Genomic DNA, 24,856 nt, shown 5'->3' on the forward strand with positions numbered 1-24,856 from the left:
TGAACCCCTCAGGGAGGCAGAGAATGAAAGCACCTGAAAAATGCCTGGAGACACAGTCTGGCAACTAGGAACCACAGTGAAAGGATCCTAAACTGCTGAAACTGTTCTTCCAAGGGAACAAGTAATGAGAAGCTGCTTAAGAAAATAGCTCATGTCTTTTGGCTGATAGGATCCGGTGGCTTCATGCCTACCTCTCCAGGATATCTGAGAACATTTTACAAGCAAGGCAGACTGTACAAGAGCATGAACTAGGCATGCAATACTGGCAATATGATGAAGATTCTCTACATGGGGAAGGGGCACAATGAGCTGTAGCATTTTGGAGGGTGGTGGGTTAGGATAAAATTGTAGTTGTTGCTATCATTTTAAAGAGTCTCTCTCTCTCTCTCTCTCTCTCTCTCTCTCTCTCTCTCTCTCTCTCTCTCTCTCTTTCTCATAAAAAGTCTAGCACCTACTGTAGGCAAAGGAGGCGTGTTCAGTGAGCTGAGACATGAGAATGGAACACTAATAAGGACGTAAGCATAATCTCAATTGTATCACCTATATTGAATCATAGAGCAAAGTGTTGAACTGCTTTTATCATGGTGAGCTGTTCCTTTTAAAATTAAGTTCCTTGGATTATAAGAGTAAAAATGCTTAATGTAAAAAGTAATCACCACAGAAGTCATCAGGTTATAAACCTTCCTTCTTTTCCCCGCTCACCCACCCTAACTTGATTTCTAGAGAGTACTGAAATTTATGGCTTAGATTATGTATTTTAAAAAAGGTATTTATTCTATTGTAAAACCACAATGTGTGTGTGTGTTCTCCTTTAATACTCACAATGGACTTTTATAATAGATTAAAAAGTGGGGACAAAAATCAAGATTTAGAAGCAGATCTTTTCACTTTAAGTACCTTGGTCATTCTCTCATAAATTCCTGTCTACCCTCTCCTGTGTGACTATGAATCTGAAGTTTAAATTGCAGAAAGACACTGAGATTGGAAGAACAGGAGAGAGGAACCAAAACAATAAGGCATGAACAAGGAATTGCCTGTTTGCTATGAGCAGGAACTTTCTTTTTAGCATAAAACTTAAAACTAGAGTTGGGGGATGTTCAGATAGTTGTCAGCTAGATGTTTTCTCTCTCCTTTGTCCCCAAACTGGGCATCTGAAATATTCCTAACTTACTATACTGGCCATATGGTTTCTCTAAGAAAAAGATGGAGAATAAGGGGAACTCCTACACTGGACATCATTTTTAAAATAAGAACCATTTTAAGATGGGGAAGTAATGTGAAATTTTGGAAGAAAGTTACCCAATTAGAATATTAGTAGGAGTGGAGGAAGAAAAAACATGGTCTAGATATATATGCTTTAGGAAAAATGCTTTAAATGTAGAGATAACTGCTTATAGATAGAATCTCTAAAAAGGTCAAGAGAAATAGGAAGACTTAAAAAAATAATTCCGACAATACAGAGTAGTCTCAACAAGACAGAAAAGATAAGATCTTCAAAGAACCCACAGGGTTGCAAGGGTGCACTGGGGAATTTGAGTGTTAAAAGAACTAGTGAACAAGGGATGGGTGTTGTTGGTATGTTCAGTCCTTGGGCATCTCCATGGACAACATGAAAGATTGGCACGAACCTGTGAGAACTAGGAAGACTGAAGCAGAATGTGAAAATGGAACAATGTGGTTTTTCTCATTGGTATTGTTTTGAGTTTAAGTTATATTTTAGATGAAGATGTGGTGGAAAGAGAGAAACACTGGGTGGGGAAGTTGGTTCTAGGTGAGAAAAGAAAGACACCTGCCTAATCCCTCTTGCTTTTTCATTCTCCTCAATAAGAATATTTCCTAACCTGAAAATAGTAATACAATAATGTGAAAAAGTTATCTCACATCAAAGTGGGGAATAAGAGCAAAAGAAAGCTCATACTCATAGTAATTGAGTTTGCCTCCAGTTCAGAGTCCTAAAAGAAATCACATTGAATTATGTAATCAATAATCTTTGATAAATCAATAATGGGAGAACAGGGTGTGCAAAGGTAGGAGCGAGGAACTATAAGTAACGAATAAATATAAATTAATAAGTATGACATACTTTGGTAACTTGCTAGAATAGAGTTACTTAGAACTGAACAAGGCGAGTACCAAGAATTAGCACAGATTCACTAAGAGTCAATTCCACTAGAATCTTTTCAGTGTTAGTTGAACCATTCAGGGGAGAGTGGTAGCCATGGAGGACCATGACTTCCACAAAGTGTTGATGACATTATTTGGACTCTTGTGGAAAAGGAAAAGTGACAGGAAATAGATGACAAAGTTAAATATATTAAAAGAGAACAGCTTGGAAGAAAGTCTGTATGAGATGGTCAAGTAAGATTAAATTTATATCAATGACTTTGGAAAAAAAAAGATCTTTACATTTTAGAGCTGGAAGAGCCATGACGATAATATAAGCCTTTTGTTTTATAGGAGAGGAAACTGAAGCTCACTGGGTGAGGTGACTTTCTAAAATTTACACAACCAACAAGTGAAAAGCAAAAATTAAACCCAGTCTCTTGATTTTTTCAAAGGACTTGTCTCCCTCTCTGGCAATAAGGTGATATTACAACAGGAAGAGATATGTTTCTGGGTTTAAGTTAAAATTACAAAAGTGAAGAAAGTATAAAAAAACCCAACTAATAGAAAATGAAGGTACAGATGCAAAGTCAGGGGGGGTGTGTGTGCTAAAGTCAAAGGGGGATTATTAAGTGGTTTGCTTCCTTTAGATTCCAATTTAGATCCAACTGTTGTAGATGCATTATCTCCTTTAACCCCATTACAATCTTATGAAGTAGAAACTACAATTATCTCATTTTAGATTGAGCACCTAGAAATCTTGCTGAAGAGCACATATGTGGTAAAGACAGGATTTGATCCCAGGCATTTTGATACTATGCTCAACTTCCCACACTAATACAATCAATTTTGCAATCCGTGCTCTTAACCTCTGCCATACATGATTCCTCGCACTAAAATATAGTGACATATTTCAAGTTATAATATCTTTTTTCTCTTTTTATTTCTAAAGACATGAGTTCCTTGATTTGAGAACCATAAGAAAGCGTTCCTTCTTATTAAATGTGTACTTTTTCATTGTCAGTTTATACTTTACAGTGGCTTCATAAACATTTGTTTACTGAATGACCATATACAGAGATAACAAGAGTTGTCTAAGAATTCAGGGGAAATTTCAACTGAAAGGTTGAAAGCTTCAAGCTATGCATATCATGATCAGATTTGGCTTTATGATTTATGTGAAAAACACAATGACCTTATGGCAGAACCTCTTATTTCTGGGGCTTGAGAGACTGCAGGCAGACTTAGCAGAAGCCCTTTGCACATGTGGCCTGTACTAGAGTTTTATATTTAATGTTTAAACACCTTGGAATTTCCATTTTCTGGACGGTTTGAATTTATCCAGAACTAGATATTACAATGTTTTCAGTGTAGCCTATCATATGACAAATGTATAAACTCTTTTTTTGTTTTTGTTTTTGCTCAAGAAGAAATGCTAGGATGCTGTTCTTGGCTAGGTAACTCTTAGATTTTCCAGTAGATACTATGATCTAAAATTAATAGTTTTGTCTTTTTCCAACTTCTGTAGTTGTATGGTGGAGTAGGATGGTCTTCACGTGCAATCATTGTCCAATACATGAATGTTACTTACATATCATTGACCATCTGCCACCATTTTCCCTTCCAAATGAACTCAAGTCTATCTGGTTTCTTCAGTTTACTATGTTCTCAAATGTACATGCCTTTGCACATGTGGATCCTGCTTAAGTGACATTTACCACCTGTCTGCTCAGCTAATCCATTCAAGGGCTCCTTTTCTGGGAAATCTCTTTGACACCTCACTTCAGGCTGAATTGTGTGCCCATTCTCCCTTTCATTCCTTCATATATTTCCCGCATGACTCTAATCAAAGTATATGGTGATTTCTAGATTATTCACTGATTCCTCTACTGGAATGAAAGCTTTTAAGGATAGGAAATGTGTATTTTTAACCCCATATTTCCTTAATGTCTTGCAGAGTATAGAGGTGCTACATAATGTTTGTTAAATGAATGAGTTGGTACATGAATCCGTAGTTTCCTGCTTATCATGTAACTTTTTCCAATTACAAGGGTAGGTTTCTGTGGGAGTAGCTGACCACCAGCAAGCAATATAAAGCTACTCTCAAACACTACTGATAAACAATTTCCTGTGCAATATATAAGGGTGTCCCAAAATTTACGCAAGAGTAATTTTGATAGAAAACACAGGTTTATAATTAAAAATTGTAAATTTTTTTTGATTTATAAAGTATACAGTATAGGGTTATGTATGGAATAGCATATCGGGTAAATGGCCTCCACGCTTTGCTGGCACATACGCACTCTTTTGTTGAAATTTTCCATGACCGTTTTGCATAAATGTGGCTGAATTTCGATCAGGCTCATTTTCATCTTGATGGTTTGGTTAATCGACAAAATTGTCGCATTTGGGGTTCAGAAAATCCACGAGTGAGTGTTGAGGAACAAATGCATCCACAACGTGTCACTGTTTGGTGCGGATTTTGGGCTGGAGGCATCATCAGACCATTCTTCGAAAATGCGGTTGCTTAGGCAATAACAGTTATCGTGACATGATAATCTATTTACCCGATATGCTATTCCATACATAACCCTATACAGTATACTTTATGAATCAATAAAAACTTTACAACTTTTAATTACAAACCTGTGTTTTCTATCAAAATTACTTCTTGTGTGAATTTTGGGACACCCTTATATCCCTCATTACTTATAGTCAATTTTCACCAAAATAAGAGGATATATAAGACAAGAAATTGACTCAGAACTTTAGGAATCTGGCACAAAGGTTTTCATACCATTAAAATCAATTTATCTAAATTATCTCTGTGTAACTATCTAGGTATAGACAAAAGGAAGTCAATATTATACTAACTGGCCATTGAGCCAATCCCCTTTAAGCTAGAAAACTGCCTTTTTGTTCTAAGGGAAACAAACTAAAAGCCTTATTCGTGAAACCTTAATCCTCAAATCACATAAACCTAAAGAAGGAGTCATGTAAACTTATACCTAAGGCAGGCTTCACCAAATGAGCACTAATAAGATCAGCTGGTAAGGTAAGGCTTTTCTGGAGACAAATGAATTGTGTGCAAGACACATAAGCAGCCAAACACTCAGAGCTCAGATCAGTTGCTCACTTATAGCTCTTTCTTAGCAATGTCTAAAACATTATCTTTCCCATAATCAATAGCTGATTGTGGAGTGATGCTACTGTAGGCATCCGAACCATCCTTCTTTATTGTTGAGAATTTTGGGTGAAAGACCAGTTTATTTGGGAATTTTACTTCTGACATTTTTTAGCAAGTCATGGGACTCTTTAGAATTTCAGGTGTCATGTTTCATTTCAATGATTCTCTGATCAAGGGGGCCAAAAGAGTATGAACTATGGGAAAGAGCTCAGATAATCTAGTATTCTTTGATGTTATGAAAAAGGGACTAGGGATTGGAAATTTCAGAATCATTTCTGAGCATCAAAGTCAGTCCTGTGGCCACTCTTCCCATTTAGGATATTCATGATGTTCCCATTTCAAACATGAGCTTTGCGCCTTCTCTGGTGACACAATTTCAAACTTTTTTTTCAACAGAAGACAAAAAAGAGTATGAAAGTTTAGAGTCTAGTAGAAATGTTTCCCACTATAGTGGTTGTCCCGCTTGAGGATTCGTTTCAGAACTTTCCTTGCCTTCGACTTCTGAGGCTGGGCTAATACTTTAAGGGGAATAACAAACAGTCACTGGTTTTTATGCTGAGTTACAAAAATTCCAGATGGTAAAGAGGCATCAAGTTCTTACTTTCCAAATGTGCTATCTACAGAGCTAAACTATACATATACAATAAAAACAACAACAACAAAAAAACCCCATTGCTGTTCTGCTGTCCTGGGAATCAGGAGACACAATGATCACTTCCATGTGTTTACCTTAGCATTCTGTGCTGTTCACATATTTTTGGGGGCTGGTTTCTAAAAATAAGCCTAACCCTTCAGTGGTTTTTATCACATATGAGGTGCTGAATGCTTTGTTCCATTCTTTTAATTAAATGCTTATATATAAGCCTGGAAGGGAACTGCTGAGTGCTGCACTTCGAACCATCTGCTACCTGATAACCCAGGTTATTACATAAAGCAAGTTCTCAAAGCTGTGATCTTTAAAGCCCACGCTGACTCTCCTATTCAGATTGATCGAGTTGCACTATTAGCCATACAACATCCCAGATTGGCTTGGATTTTAAATGGGGAGGTAGTATAAAGTTGAGAAACTGCCTGAAGAATTCAAGCTGTTCACATCACATGAGTTATCTGCCTATAAAGTATGCCAATCTTCTTGTTATTTCAAAAAAGATTAAAAGATTAGCACATTTTTTTTTTTTTTTTTGGCATGAAAGGGATTGACTGGACCCAATGTCTGAAGGCCAGAGATTAATCTGGATTTAGGAAATTGTACAATGGAGTGTAGTAAATGCCAGTTTATTCAGTAAAATCTGCAAAAGTCACTGATTCTTATTCCATGGGCCCCCAAATACTCCAGTGAAAGATTCATATTGCCATTCCCATTCAACAGCACGACTTGGTTGTGAGGATTTTGCCTGGGTATTCCATACAAAGGGCTCCTTAATCATGGCAGAAACTTTCAAGCATGGCTTAAAGTAACCCCTATTTCTATCCTCAAATCTCCTGAAATCATTGCAGCCAACACCTGTGGTTTTGCCTTTTATTTGTGACTAAGAGCCTTATTAAGATCAAGGTTATCTATTTTGTCATTCTCATGGATCATTGCTGAGCTTAAATGATATGCAGACCACATAGGACTCCCCGAGCCACACTTTTTCAGGAGACATGTCAGGTTTCTCATCATGACAGTGCCACTCCACATTTGATAAGTGTCTGTCTTGCTCCCTTACTAACAAGGCACTATCGCCGAAACCGGTTTGGCTCAGTGGATAGAGCGTCGGCCTGCGGACTGAAGGGTCCCGGGTTCGATTCCGGTCAAGGGCATGTACCTGGGTTGCGGGCACATCTCCAGTAGGAGATGTGCAGGAGGCAGCTGGTCGATGTTTCTCTCTCATCGATGTTTCTGACTCTCTATCTCTCTCCCTTCCTCTCTGTGAAAAATCAATAAAATATATTTAAAAAAACAAAACAAAAACAAAAACAAAACAAAACAAAAAAAACAAGGCACTATCTAAGGAAGAACTTTTTTCCTCCGCCCACTTAGCAGGTACTTTCAAGAGGAACAAGAAGGCATTTTGCCCACTATATTAGTCTGCATCCGCTTTTTGCTCCTTTCTTACCCCAGGAATTAATTTTCAAGAGAAATCATGGATCTGAATTGGTTTGGATTCTAGTCCCTAACAATGGTTCCGGAGTGCATTGGTCTTTGCCAGCAACACATGGCAAAAGCATGACTCCCAGGGTGACCTGATACCAATAGACCTCGCAGGACCATGTCCTTCAGTCAGTGCCCTGCATGTTGATTTTTGATAGTGTCTTCTGAGGATTTAACAGAGCCACAGGTTGAACTATCCACATTTTCCTGCGGTCCTTGAAGTCACTTGCATCACAATAATATGACAAATACAGCCTTATCAATAAAAAAGAGCATTCCAGTTCTTGTTGCCTATTAACCAAAGGCCAAAAGCTATTGGGTATGCCTGAGGGAAGCTGAGGGCTGTAGGCTAATTTCTTTAAAAAGACGATTATTTATTTCTGAGAGTCTGTGGTAATCATTAGGGCAGAGGGGTACAGACCATCTTATTTAGCAAATAGAACTGTGTTATTCCTGGTTTTCCTGTTAACTGTTCATTAGTTCAACAGAGTTGTCAGATACAAAGGCAAATAATATAGTGGCTCAATGCACAGGATTGAAATCAAACAGACCAACATTGAAAACCCAGTTCCTTCTCTCACCACCTTTGTGAATTTAGGGAAGTTATTTTAATTTCTGAAGCTTCAGTTTCTTGATCTGGAAAAAGGGAATACCAGTTGTCTGCCTTATGAGGTTATAAGTAAGGATTAAAGATAACACATGTGAAGTACTTAGCCCAGTGGCTGGCACATAGTAAATACTCAGAAAGTGATAAAGTGATACAGATGATGAATAATGTTTATTCATTCAGCAAACCTTGATTGATGCCAATTATACAAGCCACTATTCTAAAATTTCAGTTCTAAGATGAGTAATATACCTCCACTGTCTTCCAGAAAGTTATAGTCTGGTAGGAGACAAAGAAACATAATGAGGATTAAGTTTTGAGATATATGTATACATACTTATACAAACACATGAGTGAAGGAGCAACTAATTACACTCAGGTGAGTCATGACAGGCTCCCATGTAGAGGTGACATTTAGGCTTGATCTTGAAGAATAAGGGAAAGTTTGCCAGGCAGAGAAAGGGAAAAGAATGTTTTTAGGCAAAAGGAAGAACACAAAGACAGAAGTGGGGAAAAGCACATTGGCTTTTGTAGTATCAGAAAGTTCAGTATTACCTGAGTACCCAGTGCCTTGTAGGGATGGGTAGAGTAAGAAAGAATAGAGGGACTGTGGCTAGATTGCTAAGCTAAAGATTTTGAACTTTATGCTTTAAGAGGTAAATTGACATTAAAATTTTTAAATTAAGGAAATGACATGACCAAAGTTACGTTTTAAAAAGACTACCGTGGATGACATCCAACTTGAAAAGAAAGGGTTAGGGAAGGGTAATCAAATGGACAAAATACTCATTCTGACTTAGGCTGTGAGTTCTTGAAGGTCAGGGATCATGTAATCTGAAAAGCAATGAATACATTAATAATAGAAAGGTCAAGATTAGAGGTTTAAAGAAAAATTTCATCCACTTAAAACCATTTATTTGATTGATAGTAATTGCTCAATACTTAATTTGTCCTGTTTGTGTCACTACAGGTTAGCTTGAATCCTTCAAAAAAAGGTAGGTCATAAATGATATTGGTTGTTGGAGACTGAAGGAAAGCTAAAGAGCTTTTAAATTTCTGGAATTAGCTCATAAAAGATAACATAAAGACTTTCTTTAACATAGAAATAAAAGCTGAGAGTCTGCTAAATAGCCATTGATACCAGTTGAAAGTCAACCTATGCTTACTGTTGAATTTCTTTAAATTTTGTGTAAATAATATTACTTAAAAGCATATATGTAGCTTTTATTTTGATGAAACTTACTTTTTTACATAAGCATTCTAAACAAATGATAGAGTATGTGTTCAGTCACATCTGTTTTCCCCATTAGGAACACTTAATTGCCTGATTTGCATTCTATGAGGCCACGTTGTGAGCCTAATGGCAGTTACCCAAATTGGAGGCCCTGGGCCTGGGAGAAACCAACTAGTCCCTGGGATGCATGCCCCAGACTTTTAACCCTATCAAGTGATGGCAAACATCTCAGATGCTTTGCCATTCTGACCACTTGGCAAGGAAATCTAGTCTATATTTGGAATGTAATTTTGGAAGGTGTTGCTGTTATTGTATTCTCCCCTATGGCAAGAATCAGGACTTTGTCACTAGTAACAGAGGGATTTTCATAATCTACCAGGTGGTGATGTCAAAAATAGCGCCACCACAATTTAGTGTTCAAAGTCCCACTGATGTACCACCTGGAGTATCAACGTTTACTTGAGTTTAGCTGCAGGTGTTTCTGGAACACTATTCTTAAATTTTCTAAGTCCACTAATTAGAAAACTGTTCTGTAAATTTTCAACTGCATTTTTCATAGAGCAGTAAAAGCTCTTCTATTACATCAAATTGATGGGCTTTGTTATCAACTGCTAAGTGTTGGCTCTTTCCATATAGAAATACTGAGCCTTGTCCTATTGAACCATTAAAAAGGCACATATTTAATGGTAATTTGGAAAGAGAACTTGGTGTCGTTAAAGCAAAATCTTAGGTTTAACCAGAAGTGTCACGAGTCCAATTTCAATGAGCTTGCTGAGTAATCTATAGTCATAGTCTAAGATACGTGTTGATATTCAGGAATGTGTAAATACCATGACCTGCAATCAGATATGTGGCCACAATAGAAGCTGATTCTCAGTGCTGGGCCATTTTATTGCACTGTGGACAGTGGTCCTAATGGTAACCTATTGTTTTTCTCAAGACTAATTTCCAAATAAACACATGACAGAAGGGAAATTAAGCAATAAATTGACAAAGGAAAGGAAAGAGTAGTGAGTGCACCTTAGATAATTACCCCTGATTAAAAATTTCTACAATGAAACAATGTCATTGAAAGCATTTTCAAATTGCTGTTGCTATTGTCTCTTTCCCTGTGATGAAGTCCCTGAGAAGCATTGCCCTTTTTTGGAGGAGGGCAAGCAGGTGCCATGGAGGGAGGTTTCAAAATGATCAGCTTTGGGAGAATGCCTGAGAATGAAAAGTCTGGGAAGGAAATAAACAAAAAGATTCTGTCTGAGATAACTTTGGAGTCAGAGTTTTCTGAAGCTTAGATTATGTGAAGGGGTGATTAGGATAGCAGTGTGGGAGGCAAGCTATCTGGATTTTAATGTTGATTCAATTACTTATAAAGTAATAGAAAGTTGAACTTGGTACTTAACCTTTATGAGCCTCAATTCCTCTTGGAACTGGGAAGGGGGTGGAATCAAAGAGATTAACCAAAGAATTTATATGCATAGTTCATGGTCACAGACTATAGCAGTGATGGCGAACCTATGACACGCGTGTCAGAGGTGACACATGAACTCATGTAAAAAAAATCTGTGACACTTACTGCAAGGGATTTAGTTTAAAGATTTATTTTTCTCAGAGACATAATGTGAGCAATGCATGGCATGTACAAATCTATGTCATAATAAACAATATTATAACTCTTCTCCCAGGGTTAGAGAGCTCCTGGGATGTAAATACCACCAAAAATTCTGTAAAAGGCTCTGATTATACCACGGATGGGAAGAGGTAGTAAGATCGTTTTAGGGATCTCTCCTGCTCTTACTATGAGCTTAGCTTTGAGAGGCCATCTGACCCAAATTCCCATTTGTTGCTGAAGTCACTTTAACACTAAGGGGCACAATAATACCCAGGTCAATTTATACCTGTCATGTTCCAGCTAGAATTTGCTCCAGCTACACAAGAAAGACTGACAAAATGATACATCCTCTGAAAGGAATGAGGGACATTTTTGGAACATTTCAGAGGACATGTTAGACTGGACAGCTTAGGAGCTCTAACTACAGTCTATTTTTTAAAAGCACAAATTTAAACACTGCTGCAAAATAAGTACCATGTGGACAATGCCCAGCTAAAGGCAACCGGCCTGAGACTCTTCTTGAATCAAAAGCATTTTCCCTGAAAGGGGTGGCTTGCAGGCTTATAGAGAAGACAACAGTCTTAAATATGCTTTGAAAAGAAATTCATTCACTAGAGGGGGTGGATAAACCCCATGTATATTTGCTAACAAAGAAGGATTTTGATGCTAGCTTTCATTGATTATCAAATTAAAAAATCAATACTGTTGCTTTATAAAAGGGACCACCACAGAGTGGTTTGTCTTACTAAGAAGATTGGGAAAATAATTATCCAGGTCTTCATCAGTGGTGATACAGCTTAACCCAGCAAATCACTAAGAATTTCTCCTTTCATGTAGTTTTTGTTATCTGCAAATAATGTCTATTGTGTGAGCGCACACAGTGGGGCATATCTCCTCTACCGACTTCCAGGAGAATTCTTCTCCTTTAGTGGGAAGATAATGAAAAAAGAAGCTGGAAAGAAAGCGCCTCCTGAAGACATCTGGCCCAAGTGGGGAGATTATAACATCTAAGTAGCCCAACCACAAAAGGGAAGATGCACAAGCACTATCATTTTCTATCTCTCAGTGGGCAATGTTGTGACTGAAAATTCTGTGACCTGGTTTGGGACTGGATGCTACAATTAGATAATAGCAATTTTTAAAATTATGTGGTGGATTTGTATAGTACATTTCTTCTACAATTTTTCGCTCTTTTTCTCCTCTGCTCAGTTCAAGCAATGACACTTTCCAGTAAAAATTCAGGAAATAAAAAGTAGTTTAAAAAGGATGGAAGTTGTGACTGATGTGCATGGATCTTTGAGGCTATGAGCTACACGCTGTCATCGCAGTTCCCAGACATAGAGGTGTATAATCAGAACTGGGCCAGGAGCAGAAGGAGGTGAGTGTGAGAGGTACCCCGAAAAATCCTCTCTGCTAAAATGTTTCCCTCATTAGTGTGCAAGAATGTCTTAAATTTACTGTTAGAAATGTATTGTTTTGGATTGACATTGGTTATTTTTCTAGGATTCTTATGGAAAGGAAGATAGGTTTCAAAAGGATAATACACTTGAATTATTAACTGTATAAGAGTCCCCTAAGACCTCTTTCATTCATGGTGCCTAGCTGAAAGCAAGGCTTTGTGGGAAAGGGTTCCTTGGAAGACAGCCCGAAGGTCACTAGACAATTTGCTTCACCTCCCAGCTTACCTTGGCTGGGACCAGTGTATGGCCTAATCAAAATTGAGTAGTCAGGACACCTGGAGGCCATGGAGGAGGGAGTGAAGCTCTCTCCTACCCTCTTTCTTCAGCACACCTTCTTGCTCCTGTCGGGGTCACTGTTTGTAGCACAAGCATATCTGCCACAACGTTCTGATCATTCTTCTCACATCCAGCATCTCATTCACACTGTGACCCAAGTAGCCTTTCTCCAATGCAACTTTCATTCTATCAGTCATCCTCGAAGCCTTTCTAAGTGTCATCTTACCTTGTGAGCCACATGAACATATTCTGAATTGTAGTCACTGTTATTTTATAGTAGTATTTTACCCATAGCCAGATTTTAAGTTACTTGATATGAAGGCTGTGTATTCTACATTAGCGGTTTCCTTAACCCTTGCAACAGTGAGCTTCATGCTGATTGAAGTACATGGGGGACCCTCAATGACTTCATGGGACTGCTGGGCCACTGGGAGGGCAGACCACGGAGCTGGTTTTAGTTGTGGCTCTTCCACTGACTTTTCCTATAATTTTAGGAACATTTATTGAATCTTTTGGATTTTTGTGAGGCATTTCCCACAATTTCTCTCAATTTATCCTCTCAACAACTTTATATGTATATAATTCATTTCAGAGAAAGGAAAGGAAGGGGAGAGAGAGTAGAAACATCAATGATGAGAGAGAATCATTGATAGACTGCCACTGCACACTTCACACTGGAGGACTGAGCCTGCAACCTGGGCATGTACCCTAAAAGGGAAATAAACTGTGACCTCCTGGTTCATAGGTTGATGCTCAACCACTGAGCTACCCTGGCGGGGCTCAACAACTTTTTAAGATAGAAGCTATTTCCCTATTTTATCAATAAGCTAGTACATGTCAGTGTTGGAATTCAAACTCAAGTCTTTCTGATGCCAAAATTTATATCATTTTCAGTAGAGTATAATAGTTTTGGTTTCCTTATTTATATTGTGGAGACAAAAACCAAATTAGCACTTGTGACTTTACGGTGATATGAACCAGATAAATGAAATAATAAGCCAGATCCTTTGGTGGTTAAGAAGCAGCTTCTTCCCTTATGAACAGTACAGGATTTTAATAGCCCATTTTTTTCTAAAACAATCTAAACTCTTTTGAGGAGTATATAAATATTAAAAGGGTAAAATCAGATTATAAATATCTATTTGCCTGCCATAGTTTGTTAAATACTTTGGATAAACAGATATTTACAAGTCTGCTATAGAGTGCCATTTACTTCACTGGGAGAAATTAAGGTTAGAAAGGCATATACATAATCCCTTACTATTGGTAATATTAAGCATAGTATAAATATTTGTAAAATGATTGGCAAGGATCTGGTGAAATTGTTATTGAAGTATGACAGATGTATATTTTTTAATTCTCTCTTCTCAAATAGCAAATTCCATCTCTCTTGATCCAAGTATAGAAAGAGTGCAAAATTACCATGATATGCTTTGAAATGTGCAATATTTTCATCTTTCTAATGAAGTCAAAGGATGTTTTTGAAAAATTAATTATCTTAATTACTCATAATATGAGGATGTGCTCTGAAGAAGGAAAGAAATTTCAAATAGCTCATTTTGAACAGCATGGAATTGTACATAGAATTTTAAATGCCATGAATCTGGGATATAGAAATTAGGTTATTCCTATGCAAATAAAGCCAATTTAAGTGGTTCATGACATATGAAGACAGCATGAGTATAATATGGCTTTCTCTAGTACTTGGAGCTGTGATTATAGTAATTTGGTAGAAAGTAAAGTATATAATTCCTAGAATTATGACTTTTTATTACTGTGACATTAATGCTCTCACCAGAAAAAAATTGAACTTCAAGTAACATATAGAAATCATATGGGACAGTTGAAAGAGCCCCAAAGTACAAAGAATCTATCAGAGTCCTAGTTCTTGTGTTACCTACCAGTGGGAGTTTTATGAAACCAATCTTTCTGGGGGTTGGGAACATGAGAAAGTTGAATAGGTGAGCATTGCAAGAGTTTGAATAATATGTTCCTTCTTTCTCTAATGAAATTATGAGAGCCTCTTACTAGCTTTTTATCTAAGTTGGGAGCTGAATTGTTCCTTTTTTTTTTTTTTTGGTAGTCATCTGACTTATTTGCATAGATTATCACGCTTATATCATGAGAAATTGTTTATAAATGATCTCTGAACAAAATGGTGCTTTAGTAAAAATTAGTGTGAAAAAAATAGAGTTCAGTGGTATTGAATCTTCTTGTGGTTTATTGTACCAATGGCTTCCGTTCATTACTCCTTATAAACCCACATCCTTTTTGATGTAACTTGTCCTGTGGGCAGGACATATTTCCCCACTCCTTGACTCTGGGCTGAGGTCTGTGAGTTGCTTTGATAGTGGGATGTTAGCAGATGTGATGCAAAAAGAAGCTTGGAAGGACCTGGGCTGTTAAGTTTGTGTTCACTTGCACCTCTGTCATCACTCTGACAAGGTTATGCCTGGCTACCTCATTGATTCCAGGCAGAGAATAAGGGAAAACCTGGGGCAGGGTCACTGCTGGCTGAACTCAGCCTTGATCAGCTTACTTCTGTTGATCTTTAGACTTAGAAACTATAATAATGAATTATTGTTTTAAGTCACTGAATTTTGGGGTAGGTTGTTATGCTGCGGTAGCTACCTGATATATTTCTAAACAATTATCATTGCTAGATGACTGTTCTGTCTGCACACCTATGTTATCAAATACCCATAGATATGAACAATGACACTGTTAATATCACCCATTGATCAAGTTATGAAGATCGTCTTTTTTTGACAAGACGTAAAATAGACACAACGTTTTAGCAGTAGCCCTGGCCAGTCTTACCTGTATGGAAACACTGCTGTAAGAGCCACCAATGACCCCTGCAATGAGCAGCGGGCTATTTTCTTGAATGGCAGGGGATCCGTCAGGACACATATGTTCAGCTTCATCCACTTTAGTCAAAGATGCCCTGACAAATTCCAGTGATTGCTCTAATGCATAGGTATCCCTTGAGCATGTATCCAAAATGTGGACACCCAACTTCACCCCTGGTAGCAAGTAATCGTCTTTGTTGATTTCATCAATAGCGAACAACATGGCTTCCAGGCGTTGAATCCCTCGGTCTTCATTGATTCGCCCACATTCTTCGGTTCCAGTGCCTTTTTCATTAATAGGAAATAGGCCCCCCAAAACAAGGTCACCTTCTATTTTAATCTCCCTTCTTATAAAGTTATGGTCCCCTAAAGAGAGTAAAAATCCCTTTGAAAACAAAGCTAAGGTAAGAACTTGGAGTCTTGTCAACATCTTCATGAATCCTCTTTCTGCACCTGTAGGAGATATCAGTGGATGGAGCCAATGTTGCCCGCTAGACTTCCTCTCTCATTTCCAAACTGGATCTTTGGCCTTTCCTTCATATAAGGGAAGAACAGACTAGCAGAGCCTGTCACCAAATTCCTAGAGAGATAAAAATTGTATGAACAAAAATGGTAAAAAATAAAAAATAAAAAAAGCAACAGTGATTACATTGATGGTTCCCATTTAGGTCTTTGATTAGATAATGACTCAAAGTACCATTGATTAACCACACACCACAGCACTGCACCAGGCACTCTCCCACAGTATCCCCACCCAGTCCTTCCAACCCACTGTGATGTAGATCTAAGTATCCCAGCTCCAGAAATGAACACTGAGGACTAAAGAGATAATCTGACAAAGTGTACTTAGAATGGAGATAGTGTTCAGATTCTGGTTTTTCTAATGCCAAGTTCAGTACTCTCTCTACTGAGTCATTTACTTAGCTATTCGTAGGGTTACAACTTGGTCTGAGTCTTTATTCCCCCTCTTTCAGCTACATTTGTGACCAACCCCTTTTATTCATTCCTCCCTTTCCATTGGGAAGCAAAACAAAACATAATTGTAACTCTATCACCATTTCTGAATTCCTATCATCACATCCCTCTCCTCCCTTCATAGGTGACCTATTCAAAATAATTATCTGCAGAATTGTCCCCATTCCCTCTTATCCCAATGCTCTCTGCCCACTGCATTTAAGATTCTTTCTTCACTGCTTTAACAAATGGCTTTGAAAAAAGCTACTACTGATCTACTAGTTTCTAAATTCCATATTCTCTCTTTAATCCTCATTTTACTTGGCTTTAATTGAAGCTTGACTATTTTCTATCTGTTGAAAATTTCTAGGTTTCTGATCTCATGTTTCATTTCTGACTGCATCTCAAATTCCATTGTTGAACACCCCCATTTTCACCGCACCCTTTCCTGAGCTCTAGCTCCACCAGTGTTCATAGTTTCAACCTCCACTTAAATGACTCCTAGGTTAATTGCCTGCTAAACAGCTGTACCGATACACCCCTCTGTCACCTCCAGGTCTATGTGTTATAAACTCTCCCTTAGCTCTGTGAATGGATTTTCTCTGTAACCAGGCTCTCAAACCAGAAACCTTTACACTAGAGCCCTTCCCACTTCTTTCAATTAGCCACTAAGTTCTGAAGCATCTACCTGCGTTAACACTTCTCAAAGCCTCTCTCCCCATTGTGCCAGGCTCTTATTATCTCTAACAAGACCATAGCAGTAGATTCCTAGAGAGCTGCCGCCAACCTCCAAAGCACTTTTTTGTGAATTATGAAGAAAAAAACCCCTCCCTCAATTACACAAGTTTAAAACTTATTATTGTATAACCTGTACAGTATAGATGCTGGGGAAAGTGCAATTGTTGATGCTTGGCTGCCTCCTCCAGCCAGTGTTAGGTGACTCCTGAAAGGCCCTCATGTCCAGAGGAGTGCAGTGAGCACTAGTGCTGGGATTTGCACAGTAGATTGTAGCTTAAGAGAGTTCCATAAATTGAGCTTCTTCATACAACATGGACTAGAAAATATGGCGATGTCCTGTTGTGAGGGTCGTGTTTTGGACAGTAGGCTAAGGCCCTCCCAGGGATCTTTTCAAAACCTGGTGTGGAGCAGTCCCACTGCATGCACACAAACCAGTGGACCTACTGTGGCACTGCTTGTCACTCAGCTTCCTCGCACTAGAGCAAAGTCTGGGCAGCACACTCACTCTGCTTGCCCACCCTCTTCCTGCTAGGTGAGATGAGCTTGTATAACTTTCAGAGTTAAGTGAGAGAGGTGACTGGGACTTCCGACAGGGTACAGTTGTTTGCCCCTGTGTGTGTGGTGGTATAGTGTGCCTGTATGTTCTTCTGCTTTTGTGGATAATTGTGGATTGGTGGGGTGTTATGAAGGAGGGGGATCTCCTGGCTGCTTCTCTACTCAGTCAGGATGCCTGAAAGCCTTACCACCTGTGTGTTCTCAGGTAAGTTAGCAAATGTTAACAATCTGAATAGTGTCCCCTTGATGAAAATGCTCTGTCTAATGCATGATCTTAACCACAGCTGAGAGCGGCCCATCTCCTGTCGATCTATATCTACTTTTCTCCAGGTTGGAGAATTGACTTCTTCATTCTCCTTGATCTTGTCCCTGGCTAGCTCTCAGGTCTTACTGTTCACTATGCTCATCAATTTCCCCCCCTTCGGCCTTCAAACCTATGCTTCAGCCATATTGAACTCTGTTCACATTAGTGGACACCAGGATGTTGCTCATGTTATTCCCTTGGCTGAAAATGCCCTTCTATACCCATTTATCTGTAAACACCCACTTATTTAAGACTCAATAGTCACTACCAGGAAAGGACAAGAATTCTTTTCTATCTTCCTTCCACTGTGGAATTATTTACTTCCTGTTTTCTATTCCTGCTGTAGTTAGTTCAAGAAATATTTGCTATTGCTGTTACTATTATAACTCATATTTGTTTCCTTTTCTGCTCATTGGAAATAAAGGAAATAGCACAGCATTTAGGATTTTTAAGATCTGAAGAAAAAAAACAAAACTCAACATGAAAAAAACAAAACAGGAATGAGCCCAGTGTTCAACAGTTTTGACATTTCTCCCTTCTCTTGTTAGCAGTGCCCTTTAAAACCCAGCTTCCCACATGCTCTGTTTCTTTTGCATGGAGCAAGTGATGGGCTGTTTGCTTGAGACGCACAAGTCCTCTGGGGTTTGTTTTGTTTATTTATTTAGGTGTGAACCTCAGCAATGACGGCAGCAGTCATTGGAATGCTCAGTGTTACCCCAGGGCCTCTCTGGGAGATCTGCCACAGGGCACCAGAAAGGCTAAAAACAATAATGTTTTAAAAAGTTGATACTGTAGGAGAATTTTTAAAAAATTTCATATCAATTTCTGGTCTCTCTTTGATCTTTATGTGCAATTCCCTTTGAAGCAAAATTGCCATGGAAGGCAAAAGACACTGCAATCATTATCACTAATAATAAAGAAGCAGAAATTGCTCCACAGAATAATTGTTTTATGTGCCTAATAAAAGAGAATCGTTAATTAAAAGAAGGTCATCAGCACAGTCTTACCATTATGAAAAAATGCAGGTATCTCTTGACTATGAAGTTTGACTTCTCGAAGGGTAAAGATAACTTCATAGTTAATGGAAAGCTTAATTCTCTCTTGGGAAAATGCACTTAGTCAAAGATGACTTCAAATGAAACCTCAAATTATACTTGAAGTAATAGTATCTATCAGTCTGCCTGCTTCACAAGTAGAGGCTCTGTTTTATTCATCTCTGTGTATTCAGGGCCTGGCATAGTGTCTTCAATCAGAAAGATATTCCACAAATGTTTCTTGAAGACACACCAATTATGTTTGCAAATGACTCTTTGTTATTTTATTTGTGGCATAGATAATGGGAATTCTGATAGTGGATTGTTTTATTTCATTACCTACCTAATCATCCAAGTGCTCTTACCCTATTATGTTATTTGATGATAAGACTGCCAATAGGTAGAACTATAGGAATTACTTTGTATATCTCTAGGAGAAAATTCTGCCTTTGTATTAGGAAGTTGAAGCTCTGATGGGTGCCTAATAAGCCAAGAGAGATGCATCCCCAAGTTGACCTACATTTACTTCTTTTGGGTCAGGAGAATACAAATTTAGACACATGCACATTATCCTAATTCAGAGCTTCAGAGATGCATTCATTCATCAAATATTTATTGAATACCTACTATGCGTGTGCTAGGCCATGAGCTGGTACCCAATTGTAAACAAATGAATATGATCTCTGCTGTCAACATTTCAAATGCTTAGATATTTTTATATAGACAGTGATGGAAAATTACTCCTCTCTTTTTCTACCAACTTTCTCTATCATTTGTGAATCTCAAAAAAGAAGTATATTGTAGATTTCCTTTAACATGGGAATTGTAATGAAGTGCTGGACTCAAAAAACAAGCCATTACAAATTACATATGTTATATATATTTAGAAATTAGATACACAGATCTTAAAAACAAGTTAACTGACAAAAATATGTAAAATATTTTTCCTTTAGTTCTCTGACAGAGCATCTTTAAGTAACATTTAATGTAGTCTTAGAGAATTACAAATTAAAAATCAATTCAAGTAATGTTTAACTACATTGTCTTAATATTTTCTTACTTTCCTTTTCCTTAAAGCAGAATCTATAATGATTAAGACTGTAGGGCTAAGCATAATTTTAAAACTCTTATCCTTGTTTAAAATGAAGCCCTAAGAAGCTAAAAGATGGGGAAATTAAAATTTAACATTGAAAAATAGACAAACATGCTTAACTCAATGCCACTGTTTATCTCGGTGTCACAGCTCATCGGATTGTGGAAAAGGGCACCAATTACTTCTTTTCAGGTTCCTTGTATTATAAATCAGCCAGCAGCACATTCCTTAGGTAAACAGGCTCCCTACTGCACCCACATTCATATGCAGCCAGGGGATTGCAGCTCTGCAGTCAAAGTTCTTCATTCTGGGATGATGAGTGATGTGTCAACTACAAACAAGCATGTGTAGCCCTCTCCGCAGGCTACCTGCTCCCCAATGTTTTATTAATCCACGCCTTGTACAATCTCAGAGGTTTGCTGTGAATATAACCCCTGGAATATGTGGTCAGGAAGCATATCTATACTCTGCATATGCTAATGTGTATTTTCCTTAGTCTCTTGACTTTGCACAGGGACTTATTGTCAGAAGTAAAATCCAGTTTGACTCAATGAATAAGCAGTTCATCCAGGGGAGATATAATGCCAGAAACTGGGCTCACTCTTCCCTACAAATAAACCCTTAAGTTGTGGAAGGGCTTCTGAGCCTGTGTTCAAAGCCAACACACCCAACTGATCTGAAGAAAAGTTAGGGTTAGAGCTAACATATTCAATTTGACTATAAATTTAATTATACATTCTTCAGCTGCCAGAATTATAGGCAACAAAAGACATGTCCCTTGTTCTTACACTGCCATTTTCAGTTGGGTGAACAGAGGCTGTAGCTATGCTGGCATTATTAATAGCAGGATGTATCATTGCACAATTCTAATACCTTTGCTCTTGCTAGGGAACAAAGGTAATTTTTTCCCCAGAAGCCCTTAGTAAATTATTATGAGTAACTGACTGTTTCAAACCCAATCATTTTTTATCAGGTCTAGCTTACAATTTCTACCCCTTTGTAGGCTTCTGCATTATTCTAGCTATAATGGAGTTTCTTCATTTACTGAGTTGCCATGTGGCTAGTTTTATGTTTATCAGGATGATCATATTTTGTTTTATACTTATTTGCATAGTTTTTAAAAGTTGAAACTTAATAATTAACAAAATGGTTCTTTCCTCCCCATTAGATTATCCGCTAATGGATATCAAGGACAATGCCTTAGACATCATTGTTTTCCGCATCACCTCATGTATAGTTATCAAATGTTGGTTAAGTGATAAATTCTAAGGAGTATGATGGTTTTTTAGACTGGTCAGGAGATTGGAAAAATAATTTGGAAATTTTGTTCAAACAATGAAGCCATTAAAAAAAAATGTTATTGTAGGTCAAGATTCAACTTTGACACTAGAGAAATTCAGCCCAAATACTTCTGATCTTTCCTTTGACTTTGAATTGATGATTTTAAAGAAAAAAAAATAAAGTAAAACTGGAAAAGTTGAGAGCACTTGGAGGAATTAGAAAGATTAAGACACACATTACGGATCCGATAGAGATGAGGAGGAATGGAAGTCTCCACACCAAATAGTTCTTTGAAAGCATGAATAACCAAGCAGAGGAGTGGAGGCCAAGCCTCTGTGTTAAGATTTGAAGTCAAGGAGGAAAGTTCTGCATTCTCTCAAATTTTTCTAGTTTGAAATCCTACATGTATATCAAACTCCAAACAACCAAAAAATTACTTCCAGTTTTGGGAATGAATTGATCAGATCCTTTCTGATGAGCCTATTTTATTCATAGAGCAGATGAAAAAGCCCAAGAACCCTAGGTAATTACACTGAAGAGGGGACCCTGTCAAGTTGCATGATGAAGCCAGAAAGGGATGATGATGAAGCCAAAAGCAAAAATGACCAATTCACTCTTTTGCCTTGGACAACACCCTCCCCCCACCCTCCCTCCCTACCACACACACAGCCACATCTCCCATTTCCTTTATTTTCTAAATTTAGAAGAAAGTGTTTTTATGAGGTAGGCAAACAGACATACAATTGTGCTAAACTTTGGTCCTTAGGGTAATTGCTAGTAATTTACTTTTCATCAGTAATATTAACTTGGTCACTGCCCTTGAAAGCAAATCGTTATTTTTCGAAATGCCAGCGTGCACAGTATTTTCCTGTGTGTGTGTGTGCGCGCGCGTGCGTGCACGCTGTGTGTTGCCATCTCAGCTGTTTTTTTCATCCTCAAGTTTCCTAACCTCATTACAAAGCCTTGGAATTGGAGCCTCCCCAACTCCCTGCAGCCTACCTTTGTCCTTTTCCTCTTACAAGCTGCCAAGTCTAATAGAAGTTACAGGTTTGTCAGCATGAACAGAGAGTACAGGAACTGGCTTTGCCAAAAGCTCTCTCTAGCGCTAGACAAAATGGTAATGGGAAGAAATGGAGGAGTACTGTTTATAGGAGAACGTTTTTACCTGTTGGCAATATGATCCATTAAGGGCTATGATTAATAATGTCCTCTGCATATGCAGCCCTTTCTCCTGAATAATGTCAAACTGTTTTTGCACAATGAATTAACTCTTACTGCTTCCTGGTGAGAAATTACATTGCATATTGTTGAAGAAAGAGAGAAAACCACTAATTGTTCAAGGTAGTAGTGCAAATTAATTTGTTACCCATTTAGGGGTGAGTGAATTTTTAAATAGGCTAAAACATTGAAGAAAGAAGAAACATTTTCAATCATGAAGTTTTAGGTAACTCAGTGTACAGATAATGAAGTATCATGGCCTAATTGATATTCTTCAAGCTCTAGCACTTATGAACTCAACTCAAATAGAAACAACTTGCATATATCAGGCCCTGTGGAACTGTGGGCTTAAAATAATTGCCACCAAACAGGCAAGTAAATGCCATTGATATCTCCAGCTCTTCTAGTCTCTGACATGACTTTAAAACATGCTTTTAGTTCTGTTTTGTTAAAATTGGGGGGGTATGCTTTAGTTGGCTGGTATGAGCTCTCAAGGGCCATTTATATATATTTCTTCCCTAGTCTGTTTAGTGATGTCACATTGATAACTTCAAATTGGCTACAGTGGGAGTATTAATAGTACAGAAATCAGCAAACATTAATAACCAGTCCCCTCTCAAGCCCTGAAGGTCTGGTTGTTAAACACTGAGCAGCATACCTCCATGGTGAATTTAACAATGTGGTCTTCAAATCCATTCCCAGAGATTCACATTGGAAGAGCCTGGAAAGCTATATGGCATGATGCTTTAGGTCAGTGTTTTCACCGACGCTCCATCCACTGAGCCAAACTGGTTTCGGCGTGTTTTCTATTTGCAGATCACAAGCTATTCGTGTGTCATGAAATACATTAGTGGATTGTAATGTGCAACGTATAAGGAAATAGAAGTTAAAATATAATAGAAAATATCAAAACACTGATCTAAGGCATGTAGTAAGGGTGAATATCATTTTCTAAAACATTTTGGGGAGTTTATGTGTGTAAGTGTATGTTTTTGATTACAAAGGAAAATAATTTCTTTTGAATCCTGGTAATACAAAGTTTGAATGTCACTGTTTCACAAAGTGGGCTCTGTGGTCAAAAAATATGTTTGAGGATGCTTCTCTGTCTCTGGATCTGTTTTTGTTCATCAGTTTATGTTGTTCATTATATTCCATAAATGAGTGAGATCATGTTATATTTTATCTTTCTCTAACTGGCTTATTTCGCTTAGTATAATGCTCTCCAGTTCCATCCATGCTGTTTCAAATAGTAAGAATTCCTCTTTTTTACAGCAGCATAGTATTCCATTGTGTAGATGTACCACAGTTTTTTAATCCACTCATCTGCTGATGGGCACTTAGGCTGTTTCAAACCTCACCTCAGAGGGAAGGTAGGGGAGGGCAGGAGTAAGGGGGAGAGATCAACCATAGGATTTATATGTATGCTTATAAGCCTAACCAATGGACACAGACACCAGGGGGGTGAGGGTATGAATGGGGGTGGGGGTGGGGCAATGGGAGGAAAATGACACATATGTAATATCTTAATTAATAAAGAAAAGTAAATAAATAAATAAAATGTTTGAATCTACTTCATGACCTTGGCATATGGCCACCTCTCTGTGCCACATTTTATGTCTCCTGGATTTGTTTTTAGAATTAAATAAAATCATTAATATAGAACATTAGCTCAAATCTATTAGCTACTAATAGAATTCTTGACAATGAGGATAATTTGTCAATGGCTCCAGTGACATTGAGGAGTATTCTGGACTCTCCATATACCCACCTATAGTCCAAAGCCACTGTTGTTCCTACCTAGTCTTTATTCCTCATTTGGTGAACAGAACCTCTCCCTGCTAATCCTCCAGCATCCTGCCTCTGTCCTGTCTGATTCTTAGGAGCTATGTCATCTTGGGGATTTGCTTGCTGTTTGAATGGTGCAAGGTGAGACCCAACCTAGATGTCCAGTAAATTCTGCTATTGATGGGTACTAAAGGCCATAAAATGCCAAGAGAAGATGAAAAGTGATCACTCAAGAAAAAGATGCAAGGTTCTCACAGGAAGTTGATGTATTCTGTTTCTCCAGAAAAACATTCCCTTGACCCTCTCCTATCATACAGAATTTTATTGGGAGGGGGCTGGGCTCCTCTTGTTCTGAGTCTGTCTGGACTAGAACATGAACTGACTCCTCTGCTAAGAGCAGAATATTTTCGAAGACACTGCCAGCCAATGGTCTTA

General features: G+C 38.0%; 1 protein-coding gene across 2 annotated transcripts in view; it reads right to left on the bottom strand.

Moving 5' to 3' along the window:
• The window catches only part of GRM3 (glutamate metabotropic receptor 3), a 194,977-nt gene that overhangs the window by 67,940 nt on the left and 102,181 nt on the right, over positions 1-24,856 (bottom strand). For both annotated transcript variants that reach the window (XM_036328330.1, XM_036328329.1), the window contains exon 2: positions 15,428-16,039. In XM_036328330.1, the coding sequence (XP_036184223.1) occupies positions 15,428-15,895 (468 nt within the window). In that variant the 5' untranslated portion in view covers positions 15,896-16,039. The remainder of the gene's footprint in view (positions 1-15,427; positions 16,040-24,856) is intronic.

This window comes from Myotis myotis, unplaced genomic scaffold, assembly GCF_014108235.1.
Source record: "Myotis myotis isolate mMyoMyo1 unplaced genomic scaffold, mMyoMyo1.p scaffold_m19_p_11, whole genome shotgun sequence".
Lineage (NCBI taxonomy): Eukaryota > Metazoa > Chordata > Mammalia > Chiroptera > Vespertilionidae > Myotis > Myotis myotis.